Consider the following 13,660-nt stretch of genomic DNA (forward strand, 5'->3'; position numbering starts at 1 on the left):
CTTTACATTTGGTTCCCTTGTACCTGAGAGATATATTTTGAAGATTTACACGTGCAACTAGAAGTTATACTAATCCAAGGTCTACAATTACTAGGCAAGGTTCTTATTGAGAGTTATTTTCATATCTGTCAAATGTTAAACTGATGTTACATCCTTTTTAATAAGATTCTATGAAAGATTTTTTTTTTTTTTTTTTTTTTTTTTGCGGTACGCGGGCCTCTCACTGTTGTGGCCTCTCCCGTTGCGGAGCACAGGGTCCGGACGCGCAGGCTCAGCGGCCATGGCTCACGGGCCCAGCCGCTCCGTGGCATGTGGGATCTTCCCGGACCGGGGCATGAACCCGTGTCTCCCGCATCGGCAGGCAAACTCTCAACCACCGCGCCACCAGGGAAGCCTAGGATATCTTTTGTAAGGTACGTTTTCAAGCTTTTGGCCTGTTTTTCTGTTGGTTGGATGTCTTTTTCTTGTTACAGGAGCAGTTATGTGTTCTGGATATGATCAATCCCAGTGGAGTCATGTTAGAAAAATTTTCTCTCAGTCTGGCTTGCCTTTTCACTATAAATGGTGTCTCTGAACAGAAATTCTTAATTTTAGTTTAGTCCAGTTTGTCAGTCTTTTCTTGCATGACTAGTACTTTTAAAAATGTTGGGCTTTATACATTTTCATTTACCCGAGGACATGAAAAAATGCTGCTCAGTCATCTTCTAAAAGTTTTGCCTTTCACACTTAAATATGCAGTTCACCTGGCACTGTTATCTCTTTTTTCATTAATTCTATTACTTTAGTTATTTACGTCCAGCTTTATTCTTTGGGTTTAATTTGCTGCTGTTTTTTAAACTTCTGGGAATGGGTGTATAGTTCACTGATTTTCAGCCCTTCTTTTCCAATAGATGCATCAAAGGCTATAAATTTCTTCTTAGCATAGCTTTAGCTGTTTCCCACAAGTTTTGATAACATGGTATTTTTATTTTCAAGTTCAAAATATTTTCGAGTTGCCCTTCTGATTTCCACTTTTTACACCGTGGCCCTTTAGAATATATTTTTATAGGATGTTTTAAAGTTATATTTGTGGTTTTGGTTTAGTTTATATGAAACATTGTAGGAAAAACTAGAAGCTCTAGATCAGGGTTCAGCGACTTACAGCACATTAGCTGAATTCAGCAGCCCAGAGCCCATTTTTGTGGCTTTTACCTTTTTAAATGTTTTTTTAAAAGCATATTTTGTGAATATTATATGGAATTCACATTTCAGTGTCTGTACGTGAAGTTCTGTAGACCAGCCACGCTGGGTTCATTTGTCTTAACCAGGGCTGCTTTTGCAATAGGGCAGAACTGTGCTGTGTCAAAGACCATCTGACCGCCACAGCCTGAAATATTTACTACCTTGTCCTTCAGAGAAAACGTTTGTTGACTGTTGCTCTGGATGATATTTTCTTGCAGACGAGATTTACTTTTGCTTCTGGCAGGCAGCAGGGGTGCTCACAATCTCAAATCGCCCTAATCCAGCTGAAGGGACGAGATGGTCTGAAGGCGGGCGTCAGTGACTGCAGGGCCAGCCGGTCTCCAGCCGGTCTCCGGTTCCCTCTTCCTGCTTCAGGAGGGCTCCCAGGGCTTCCCTCCCTGGGCGGGCCCCGCTTCCCTCCCTGAGAGGCTCTCAGAATCGCTTTCTAGTTCTCAGCCACATTTCCACGACTTTCAGACACCTCCCACCTCCTGGGGAAATGGACCCCGAACACCAGACTCTTTTCTCAGGATGTCTTCCCCCAAATCTTGGCCCCAATTTCCCATGCCCCTTTAGCTCCCCGGTGCCTTCAAGCAAATTTTTATTTTAAATCGTTTGAACCCTCTTTCTAGTCGTTTGCAGAGAGACCACTGGTTGGCATTACCTGGTCTGCCAGTATGGAAATCCTTTATGAATCATAAATACACTCTGCTTTGAGGGGATTCTTCGATGTTACAGTGAAACTGCCAAATGACTCGTGTTCATCTTGAGCCTGGAGGGGTCTGAGCAGCTGTCAGATGAAGCAGCCCCGTTTTCTTACCCCCGCTTCAGCCCCCCCGAGTTGAGGGTGGTGGTGGCCACGCTCCCTGTTCGCCTGGTTCCCACCAGTGACTGAGTCCCGGGAATAACCCCAGCCTCTTCCCCCGTGCTCACAGGTCTTCACGTCATCCTGCGGTTATCGCTTTGATTCCAGGTCATCGTTTATCACCTCCACTGCTGTCTCCTCGCCCCCAGTCCCTTCTCCACGCTGCTGCCAAAGTGCTGAAGTGGAAACTTGGTCGCGTCACTTCCTTGCTGTGAAAGTTCAACGGCTCTCGAGAGACTGTCGTACAAAAGTGGAAGTTCTGGGGCTTCCCTGGTGGCGCAGTGGTTGAGAGTCCGCCTGCCGATGCAGGGGACACGGGTTCGTGCCCCGGTCTGGGAAGATCCCACATGCCGCAGAGCGGCTGGGCCCGTGAGCTATGGCTGCTGAGCCTGCGCATCCGGAGCCTGTGCTCTGCAAGGGGAGAGGCCACAACAGTGAGAGGCCCGCCTACCGCAAAAAAAAAAAAAAAAAAAAAAAAAAAAAGTGGAAGTTCTGCAGAAGAGCCCACTAAGCGCTTCATTATTTAGCCTCACTTCTCATCACGCCCACACACCCCTCTCAGCCTTCCTTAAGGCTCAGCCTCCCCCCAGACCGTAAATTCCCTAAGGGCAGACGTCATGTTTTACTGGAACTGTATGTTCTCTGGGTCTAGCACAGTGTAGGTATTCACACGCTGGTATGAAGGGACTGGTGGATAAGCTCAAACAGTTGTGTCCATGCTTACCATTCCCTTTATTCTTACCGTTCTCTGCCCTCTTAGTCACCGGGCTTCAAATGAGCCCATCTTCCAAATTTGGGGGCAAAAATTCCCTTTGTCTAACCGACCCTTTGGCTACTACCCTGTTTTTATTTCTTTGTACTAAATTGAGAATGCTGTGTGAGAATTTTTTCTTTGTACACACGGGTCCTTCCACCTTGGCTGCCACCTGTCTCCCCTGGTCCACTGGATTCCAGAAGCCCAAGGGTGTGTACTCTGAATCCTCTGACATCTCGCTGCAGGCCTGCCACATTCACCCAATAACCCATCACTTGGTTTTTCTTTCTTACCAGCCCTCTGCTCTGGGACTTGTAGTCTCTAAGTTACTGCAGTTATTTATTTACGTTCTTTCCTCTGTTAAGACTCCTCCTCAGTGACAGGGACTGGGTCAGTCTGGCATTCACTCTGGCTCCAGGGCCTGACTTGCTGCTTTGGCGTGTGCTCAGCTGTGTGGGGGGTGAATGTGTGTCGTCCCTCTTCTGCCCCACTCCCCACTCCCTCCATAACCTCTTAAAAATGCTGCCTTAGGGCTTCCCTGGTGGCGCAGTGGTTGGGAGTCTGCCTGCCGATGCAGGGGACACGGGTTCGTGCCCCGGTCCGGGAAGATCCCACATGCTGCGGAGAGGCTGGGCCCGTGAGCCATGGCCGCTGGGCCTGCGCGTCCGGAGCCTGTGCTCCGCAATGGGAGAGGCCACAGCAGTGAGAGGCCCGCGTACCGAGGAAAAAAAAAAAAAATTGCTGCCTTACCTCATCAGCACCATTACTGAACCTGTTCAGGTCACTGATGGCTCCCTCCTTGCCAAATCCCAAGACCTTTCTCTCTATCTCCTTCTTTCCTACCCTCTCTGGGGCATCTGCTATTATTGACCCTCTTTGAAATAATCCTCTACTTTACTATGATGCCACATGGGTTTCCTCAATTCTTTCCCTGGGTTTTGCCTGATGACTGGGACTAGCACCTGTCTCTCCAACCCCTAATGGTGGTGACTCTTCTTTAAGGCCATCTCGGTCATCTTCTCTGTTGTTGTTTTTTGTGTTTAATTTGATCGATTGATTTATTTTTGGCTGTGTTGGGTCTTTGTTGCTGCGTGCAGGCTTTCTCTAGTTGGGGCGAGCGGGGGCCACTCTTCGTTGCGGTGCGTGGTCTTCTTATTGCTGTGGTTTCTCTTGTTGCGGAGCATGAGCTCTAGGCGCACAGACTTCAGTAGTTGCAGCACGCGGGCTCAGTAGTCGTGGCTCACGGGCTCTAGAGCGCAGGCTCAGTATTTGTGGCACACAGGCTTAGTTGCTCTGAGGCATGTGGGATATTCCCGGACCAGGGATCGAACCCGTGTCCCCTGCATTGGCAGGCGGATTCTTAACCACTGCGCCACCAGGGAAGTCCCTTCTCTGTCAGGGTAGTGTCATTTTTTCTCAAACATTAAAGCTCAGCATTCTTGCTGATTAACATTTTTCTTCAGTGTCTGAATTATGTCCTGTCATTCTTCAAGATATAACACATTCCTCATTTTCACTGCCATCACTCTAATCCACACCTTTATCACATCGTATTTGGATTACTAAAATAGGCTTTTAGCTAGAGAAAGCTTAGGAAGCACTGACTTTAGATTATATGTCATGTGGTTTGGTACTTAAGTCACATGGTCTCAGGTATTGACTTTAGTCTGTGTTTTACATCCCAAATAAAGCAAAAGAAAATCCTTGAGAGCAGAGACCCCCCCCCATCATGCTTTTGGATCTGCCACAGCATTCAGGCATATGTGAGACCATAGGGTGTCACTTAGTAATATTTAGCTCATCGATATTTGCAAGAAACTGCAAGAAATAGGGAAACTGAACTACAATAAAATGTTTAAAGATGCTCTAGTAAAGGGCTGCAAGAATTAAAAATGAATAGAATACAGAAAAATTATATTCTACAAAATGTCTTATGAGACATAGGTAACCTTAATACATACGCTGTACATTAACAATTATAAAACAGTAGATTCTCATTATTTGTGGTAGTCATGTCCTATAGTGTTAGCAGGAACACTGAATTAGCAAATACTGGTTCACTGCTCCTAAGGGAAATACAGGTTAGGTTCCTTTGAGCTTCTGGTCACATTTTTGTCAACCAACCAATACATAACCTTGTTTTATGTGTGTTTGTGTTTAAAGCCACATACTTAATATATATGGTTGATCCATTAACATTAAACTCATGGCCAACAGCACTCAGGCCTGAAGGAAGCTCATCTAACACATATCTCCTCCATAAGGCACAGCACAGCCTTCCAGCACTTAGAAACCCCGGACATCACTTCACCACTACGCTTTGGGGCCATCTTAAACAATGAAATCACCAACAGAAAGCACAAAAAGGTGAAAAACATGGCACTGAATAGGTCACGAAAGGCCCCGTTTTCAGAGTGGGAGCAGAACGGAAACACGAAGGCAGGTCATGGACTAGTTTGACCTCAGCTGGGAAGACACGTGTCAGGCAAGTTTTTCATTGCTCTGTTCATGTCCAAGAATGAACACACAGGGGTTAGAAATAAATTTTAGAGAGGAGTCTAATTTGCAAATATGGAATCTGCAAATGAGGAACAAGTGTACTTTTTCATGCACTGATAAAAACTAATATTCAAGAGAAGCAGAAAAATGAAAGGAATTTATGGCATGATAGATTTTGTAAAATTGTATTTAAGGACTTGAAATTTGAATTTAAGGCAGCCATAAATTTTCATCCATAACATTATATTGGGGTCAATACGTGACCCCAACGTGGTTGTCCACTTACTACCCTCTGCGTGTTCAAGATCCCACCCAACTGGGGGCTTCCCTGGTGGTGCAGTGGTTGAGAGTCCGCCTGCCGATGCAGGGGACATGGGTTCGTACCCCAGTCCAGGAAGATCCCACATGCTGCGGAGCGGCTGGGCCTGTGAGCCATGGCCGCTGAGCCTGCGCGTTCGGAGTCTGTGCTCTGCAATGGTAGAGGCCACAATGGTGAGAGGCCCGCGTACCACACACAAAAAAAAAAGGTCCCAACCAACTGGAGGACTCGACTTTCCCCAAATACTCCCCAGGTTCTCTGTTTTTTTCGGATGCACCTTTTCCTCATTCATTCTTGCATTCAACAAATACGTATTAAACACCACCCATGTCCCAGGCACAAGGCAGTGAAAAAGATGATCACTGTCCTGAGTTTGCGTTGCATGCTGTAGGTGTTCTTAAATTTTGCCTCAGCACAGTTTATGGTCCATATTCTACACAAAGTAAAACAGAATGGAAGCCATTATTCCGTTAATTGAGGTTTAAACACAAACCGTGGAGGCGAGCTTTCTTTCAAAGTTACCCTTATGAGCTGCCTTCTTCTCTGTCAGCCTCCATACTTTTTCCCATACACTCAAAATACAAAATAAGGTGGCTAAAAAGACAGAAGATACCCATAGGTGAGGCTTTTAGGGAGAATATCCATAAAAAATGAAAAGGGCCTATTGGGGGTGCTGGTAAGAGAAGGGGTGCATTTAGGGAGAGAGCTTTGCAGGAAAGAGGGCTAGTGAGGAATCCCTGGGGGCGGGACACTCCATTCCCAGTTGTTACTTTAAACACTTCTCAGCCCTCCAAACCTTCAAGCCTGACAGCTCTGCACAGTGAGAAGACTGCAGAGCTAGGGCGGTAAGCGGAGGTACTGCCTGTCAGAGGCTGAGGGGGCTGGGGGTTTCTGGGTGCGCTCAGGAGCCGGGCTGAGGACGGATTCCACAGGCTCCTTACCCAAATCTCCGCTCCGGATGCCTCAGGGGTAACACGGGGATGGGGGAGGCCAACATCTGGGTCACGTGCAGAAGGGAGACAGTGACACTGATAAATGTTCAGTCCACTTCCCGCTCCTGCCAGGGAGAGCCCGCTGTTCACTCACTGCTCACACTGCCCACCTGCTTCTCATACCCCACATCCCGCACCCCCGGCTAACTCTTAGGCTTGAAATTACTCAAAGGGCTGGCCTTACTTTGAGATATACTTCACAAAAATATCTGTCCTCCTAGCCTGCCCTGCTTTTCTTTTCTCTCCATCAGCAACAGAACTTGCGCCGTTTCTGTCATCCTTAGCACTGGAAAGCCAATGAGGACAAGGTATCCAGAAGGCGCCTAACAACCAGCGTTTGTGGCCTGGCCTCGAGATGGCCTTAAGAGACTTTCTTTTTAGCTCTCTGGCCTTTTCCAGCGGCAGAGACAACTGCTAGATTAGGAAGGATGTAACCTTGGAGGTGGCCAAACGCAGACCTTAGTTACTAGAGTGAAACGAGGCAGCCGATTTTTTTACCGGGGAGGCGGGAGTAAGGAGAAGAGATTGGGAAGAAGGGTAAAGAACAGAGGGTCCCGGGACTTCCCTGGCGGTCCAGTGGTCAGGACGCTGCGCTTTCACTGCCATGGCCTGGGTTCAATCCCTTGTCGGGGAACTAAGGCCCTGCAGACAAAAACAAAAACAGAGGGTACCGAGACGCCCCTCAAACACCTGTCAGGAGAACCAAAAAAGACATGTGCCTGCCCTCCAGGCTTCGCCAGCAGGTTGTTTCCTCCAGGTCACTCCCAGCAAGCAAGGACCACATGAACTGCGTGTTCTTCTGGACCAATAATGCTTACTTTCCTCTCGCAAACAGGTTTATGAGAGTCAAACCCAAAACTGACTTTCCTCTAGGTCTTGATAAACTGTTGCAGAAAAGAAGTGCTGGCGGATACTGTCTATACCCACGTATTTAAATCTAGTTATTTTCTTTCAAGGACCACCTGCTACCCCCGCCCCCAGTTCATCTCCCGGCTTCTAGTCCTACTCAGCCAGGATTCACTGCATTAAACGTTACATAATCTAACAATGCCATGTCACTCCTCTCTCCTAACCCCACTTAAGCTTTTTTCAGAATAGCCTCCTGCCTTTTTGTATCTTCCACAGGACCTAATAGGCATTAAATACCAGCTTGCTAACTGATTTTCAATGAATACTGTCCACCTGTCATAAAATTCCAAGTATCACAATTCTCTAAAGGCACTAATACAGAGCATTTCCTAATCATGCAAAGCTCTTGAAGCTGTGATTTAAAGCTTTTAGTGGAACCTCAGAATTCCTGAAGACAGTAGGAAAGTGCATAAAATAAGGTAAGATTATAGAAGCTACGATCCGTGTTACCACTAAGAGTCTACAGCAGCATCGTAGGAGGTAAGGTGAAGAGAGACGGCATAACCTATTTCAGTTTGAAAACCAGAACTTTAAGCCCTGTAGGTGCTCACATGATACACAGTATAATATCTGACATTTAGAAGCTTGGCCACGGAGTTATAAATGAGTCATGCTAGAAAATAAGATTGATGGTCTTACGATTTTAATCCATTTGGCAGTTGATAAGAATTCAGTAAAATAGCATGCATTAAGTGGTCTTCACTGACATTTCACATTCAGTTATTCATTATTGTATCTTCAGTTAATTATATAAGTATGATAAGTTATTTTCTATTTGCTGTGGGAATTTAAATGTAAAATAAATACAAAATACATTTGTGGTTTAATGAATACTCAATGAGGCCTTTTTTTTTTTTTTCCTGAGGTATTCCTTTCAATCTGGTTTCATCCCAGATCTTTCTTATTACTTCCCCTAGGAAGAGACTATTAAACCACACAATGGATCTGGAACCAATGAACTTGAGTTTTAATTACATCAGACATATTTTTTGATCTCATCATACAATACCAATACAAAAGCACCGCCCATGCCTCTCAACACGTTGGACCAGGCGCCTTTGAAGAAAGCCTTGGGTCCTTCGTCTTTTGCAATCTTCCTCCAGCAGTCCACTGTCCCAGAGTACATAATATCCACTGTGGAAACAAATGTTGGTAAGGGCTCCATAAGTCTGGGGGAAAGAGACTTTTCCTCCAAAAGACATCTGCCCACATAGTCACTTTGAGCCTTCCGCCCCGCTCTATGCACATTCAACAGGACGTCCCCTCCCCTTGCATAACTGCTAAGGGGGGTCTCTGGTGATTCCTACTTCAGCTCAACTCAAGATCAACTGAAGAACTGGGGATGATGAACGAGCTAATGCACAGAAGTCAAACAGAGAAACAGGAAGGGAGCTGGCTGGAGCGGAAGTATTAAGCTGGGTGGTCCCCTTTGTTATGGATGAGAAAACTGAGGCCTAATCTCAGATTATACTGCCTAAGGTTAAAATAAGAGATGCAATTATCAGGTTGAACCATAAGAAACTGCCAACATTCGATGTCTTTTTACTGTAAACATGGCAATTTCATATGTTTCAACCTATGGAAGCCAAAACTTTTCCTATCGCGACAGACTGCTTCAGGCCATCTCTCGCCCAGCTAAATCACCCTCCCCAGTAAAACTTGTAATAACTAGATAAGAGAAGAAGTATTTTTAAATAAACTAGCTGACTACTTCAATTCTTCCCCCTTGCTTCTGCACCCAGGCTCTAGGAAAAGGGCCTAAGGCCTCTATGATGCTAGATACCTAGTTAAGTTCACTTCTAAATATCCCATTTTGGGTGTTCTTATCATTTCTTTGATAAAAATAAAAAATCTTTTTTTAAAGGAATAGTTGAGAATGTTGGGGAGGATTCATTACCATCTTTCTTTCCTAAATTCTTAGCACAATTTTAACGACTTAGAATAGTGAAGGCCCTAAAGAGCACTGACTAATATTCTCCTTGAGCAGAAAAATAAGATTCTGATAGGTCTCAGGCTTACCCCCTTTCCGACCAGACTGCATCATCATCCGACGGCGGACAGTGTCAAAGGGGTAGGACACCAGCCCTGCGACCGCCGTCACAGTCTGGGCAATCATCCAGCTCACGATAATGTGCACATTCTTGGGGTCAGGCAACATACCTGTGGGCAGAGCCAAGAAACCAAATGACCATGACATGATTCCTCGGAACAGCTGAGCAAAAGGCAGGTGGGGATGGAGAACAGGCCACCACACCTCCAACTCCATGCCCTACCCTTCCAGAAGAGTCCGCCCTTCGTGGGGTGCCTCATGAGTAACCAGGCAGCCAACAAAAGCTGGTGGCACCCTCCCTGGATCCGCAAAGCCAGAGCTGTGCCCAGTGCACAGGGCATGTTGAAGCGGCTCCAAGTTAAACTTGGTAACTGATAGAGGGAGCTGGGCTCCCCCTTCATCCGTCCTCGCCAATAACTCAAGGCCAGTTTATTTCAGTAGAGGACAAGGAGAATCCCCCAGCTATTGATCCACGCCTCAACACCTCCTCACTGAGAAGCCTCAGTTTAGGCCAGGGCAAGGGACACACAAGATGAACAAATACAAAGTCCTTTATCAGTCAGAGATCCCTCAGGATCCTCTCTGCACACACCCTCCTCCTCCCCGCTCTGCGCCCCCTGATGCCCTTCTCTCACCCTTGGCCGTGTCGTAGACTCCAAAGTAGGCGGCTCTGTAGATAATGATGCCCTGGACAGAGACGTTGAAACCCTGGTAGAGACCCCTCAGGCCATCAGACTTGAAGATCTTGGCGAGACAGTTGCCCAGACCAGTGAACTCACGCTGGGCAATATCCTTGCCCACGTCGGCGGCCAATCTGGTCCTAGCAAAGTCCAGCGGGTAGACAAAGCAGAGAGAGGTGGCCCCAGCTGCCCCACCGGAAGCCAGGTTACCGGCAAAGTAGCGCCAGAACTGCTTATGCCGGTCCACGCCCCCCAGGAAGATCTGCTTGTACTTGTCCTTGAAGGCGAAGTTGAGAGCTTGGGTGGGGAAGTAACGGATCACGTTGGCCAGGTTACCCCTCCAGAAGGAGAGAACGCCCTGCTCCTTGGGGATTCTCACCACGCAATCAATGATCCCTTTGTATTGCTTCTCAGCACTGATCTGTTGGCTGGCATGCTGGACCTGTGGAGGGGAGGAGGAGGGTGGTTGAGGACAGGCAGGGCAGAGAGAAGGAAAGACGACAGGAGAACGAGGTGTGCACTTCCTGGATTTCCTTGTTTGAAAAGTATGGGGAAATCAAGTGAATACTGAGTAAATGTGTTAGCTACTTGGATAATACGCCCCCCAAACCCAATTTTGCCTCAATTATCAGGGCATTTGAGAGAAAGGTTTCTGCTCCAAATAAACAGAAAGGGTGATTTGATTACATAAAGGGAGTCATTTATTTGTTGCATTTTTTCCTAGGTGCCAGAACTATACTAGGGGCTTACTGGGAGACAGAAATGATTAAAGATCCTTGCCCCAAAGGACACCTGCTCTGATTTGACAGACATAATCGGCAGGAGATGAGAATTCCTCAGTCTCTCTCTAGTCTCCCTGGAGACCAGGATCTCTGAGTAGTAGATGTTCTAACAGCAGGAGAAGGAATCCACTAGGCATTCAAGCCTGAAATTTTTCAAGAGGATTATCCAAGTAATTAATTATTGAGGGGTTTGTTGCCGTGGGCAATTTGTTGGGGTTTTTCTTGTTACTGATCATTTTGACTCGCAAATTGAGAATGCCCAATTCCTCACTGGAGGGGCCCTTGCCTTTTGGGCAAGTGAAAAAAAAAAAGGATACATGGGATGATGAGGACAAGCCATTCAGAGACCAGGCTGGGGAGGAAAAGATTTGGGGAAAGGATGAGTAAAGCGATCTAAGTTTATTCTGAAAATTGTTTCTTAGTCTCTCAAAACCTGTTTATGTGCAAAATGGGGAAAAATAATACCTACCTTACAGTGGTCATACAAAGATGAATGAATAATAGATATGTCAGCCTATAGCACAGCGCACGGGACATCGTAATAATCTCAAGTAATAAAAATTATTTTGATGTTTTTATTGTAAAAGGTAGATGCTGGTAAGAGGATGCAAGGGACTTTGAAAATCAAGAGGTGAGGCCGACCCAAGAAGCCTGAGTGCCCGCGCTGTCCCCGAGCAGGATCTGGCTAGCTGCAACCTACTCCGGGTGGGTTTCCATATATAGACACGCGCACGCGGGGCGCCACCCGACACCGGGAACCCGCTACTGACTGACGCTGGACCTTTCTCTGAGCAGAGGGCACCTTCCCCTTCTCGCAGGCCGCGCGCCGGGCCCAGGCCTAGAGCGGATTTTCGGCGGCGCCCCGCTTCCCCTCGCCCCGCAGCTCGCCCGGGCTCCGCGCGCACCGCCCCGCGCCCAGCTCGCCGCGCCCGCGCCCGCTCGGTCTTCACCTGCAGCAGCAGTTTGACCCTCTCGATGGGGGCAACCGCGGTCTTGGAGATGGCAGCGGCGACGCCGCCAGCCAGGAAGTCCTTCAGGAAGCTCAAAGCCTGGTCGCTCATGGTGACGGCTGGGCGCACACCGCCTCCGGGAGCCGCGCTCTCGCTCTCTTCGCCTGGCCAGGCACAGAGTCCCCGGCTCTGTCCCTGCGCGACGCGAAGGGGCCGCTGATTCCCCCCACCCCTCCCCGCAGCCGGCCTTATATGCCCCGCCCAGCCTCTCGCGAGAGGAGTAGGGACCCCGGGGCAGTGCGCGCCCCGCGCATTGGCTGGGCAGGTGCGCCGGACCCCCCCACCCCTGCCGGCCCCCTCCTCTGCAGAGGGCAAAGGGGGCAAGGCGCTTCCGGGAGGCAGGGGTGGGCCGGGTACTGTGCCTTTACTTGGGACGTTTAAAGGGCGAATTCATGTTATCTGTCCCGCGAGCAGAGGGAACACCGTGTCTGCGCAGCATGTGGGTCGCTGTATTTATAGCACAAGGAGGCTTAGTCCCGGGCCTTACCTGGACGCAGACACAGGACCTGCCTGCAGCCTCCAGCCCAGCTCGCTTTAGCCTCGGGCCTGCACGCGACCCGCCCCTGGCCAAGGCCTGAAATGCTACTTTTCCTTCTTCTTCCTTGTAACTGTGTCCCTCACCAGAGCTCCCTGCCTGGATGCGGGCCTCTAAAGAGTTGTGTGCGTTCACAAATAAGATCCGCCAAAATAAATACACTAACGTCACTTGATGCTATGGTTGCTTCATCTAATTTGGCAACCTGCTGAATCCCCTCTTCTCACCATTCAATCGTTCAATCCTTCATTCTGCTATCAAATGTTTCTGTGCCGGGCACTCTGCGCCACCAGGACAGGCCGAGTGCAGGGGGCCACTAGGTGAATACTTATTTTAGCAAGTTGTGTGTGTGTGTGTGCTGTTTTTCTATTGGGTCAGCCTGTGACCCCATGATACATAGCCCCAAGGACCTTATAGGGTACAGGATACCTTTTTTTTTTTTTTTTTTTTAATCACTTAAGGGCTTAATGTTCCACTCTGCGCTCAATGGAATCTCAGCACACATTCTGGGCGGAATGTTCTCAGGCAGCTGGCGGCTTTCGGAGGGTCAGTGCTGTTACCCTTCCCATTGGAGCAGCTGGGTGACCGGGATGTTAAGTAAGAGAAGGTCGAATCCTTGACTGTATTTGCCTCTTTTTAATAGACACCTGGGTTGGGGGAGATACATGCTATCTAGTCCTAGGGATTGATTGCAATTAATTTGTGGAGTTTTTTTAAAGCAAATATATTACCATGAGCTTTGATTTTCCTTAACATTTTTTCTAGACAGTTCATATAAGCATACAGGTTTTCAAATACAGCTGTTCCTTCCCCCAGAATGATTGCTCTAAACTCTTTACACTATCCAATTCTCTAAACTCTTTACACTATCCAATTCTCTTGCCGTGTTTGTTAATGTTCCTTTGTACACTGGACAAAGTTTATTCACCTTTTTCACAAGCTTGCTGTTGAGTGCAGACAGATATCATGTTAGGCATTGAGTGAGCCGCAGCTTTGTGTCACTCTGGGTTTGGAGGCTTCAGTAGAGCTGAGGTCACTTAGTTG

The 13,660-nt window shown here is 47.7% G+C and overlaps 1 protein-coding gene across 1 annotated transcript; it reads right to left on the minus strand.

The window, feature by feature from the left end:
- Window positions 1-8,503: 8,503 nt before the first annotated feature.
- Window positions 8,504-12,702, minus strand: SLC25A4 (solute carrier family 25 member 4). Its single transcript, XM_081220694.1, has 5 exons — window positions 12,569-12,702; window positions 12,022-12,216; window positions 10,245-10,731; window positions 9,579-9,719; window positions 8,504-8,693 (listed from the first exon to the last, which is right to left on the minus strand). The coding sequence occupies exons 2-5, from the start codon at window positions 12,130-12,132 to the stop codon at window positions 8,536-8,538; spliced, it is 897 nt and encodes a 298-aa protein (XP_081076820.1). The 5' UTR covers window positions 12,133-12,216; window positions 12,569-12,702; the 3' UTR covers window positions 8,504-8,535.
- Window positions 12,703-13,660: the final 958 nt, after the last annotated feature.

Source organism: Mesoplodon bidens, assembly GCF_964165515.1.
Source record: "Mesoplodon bidens genome assembly, chromosome: 20".
NCBI lineage: Eukaryota > Metazoa > Chordata > Mammalia > Artiodactyla > Ziphiidae > Mesoplodon > Mesoplodon bidens.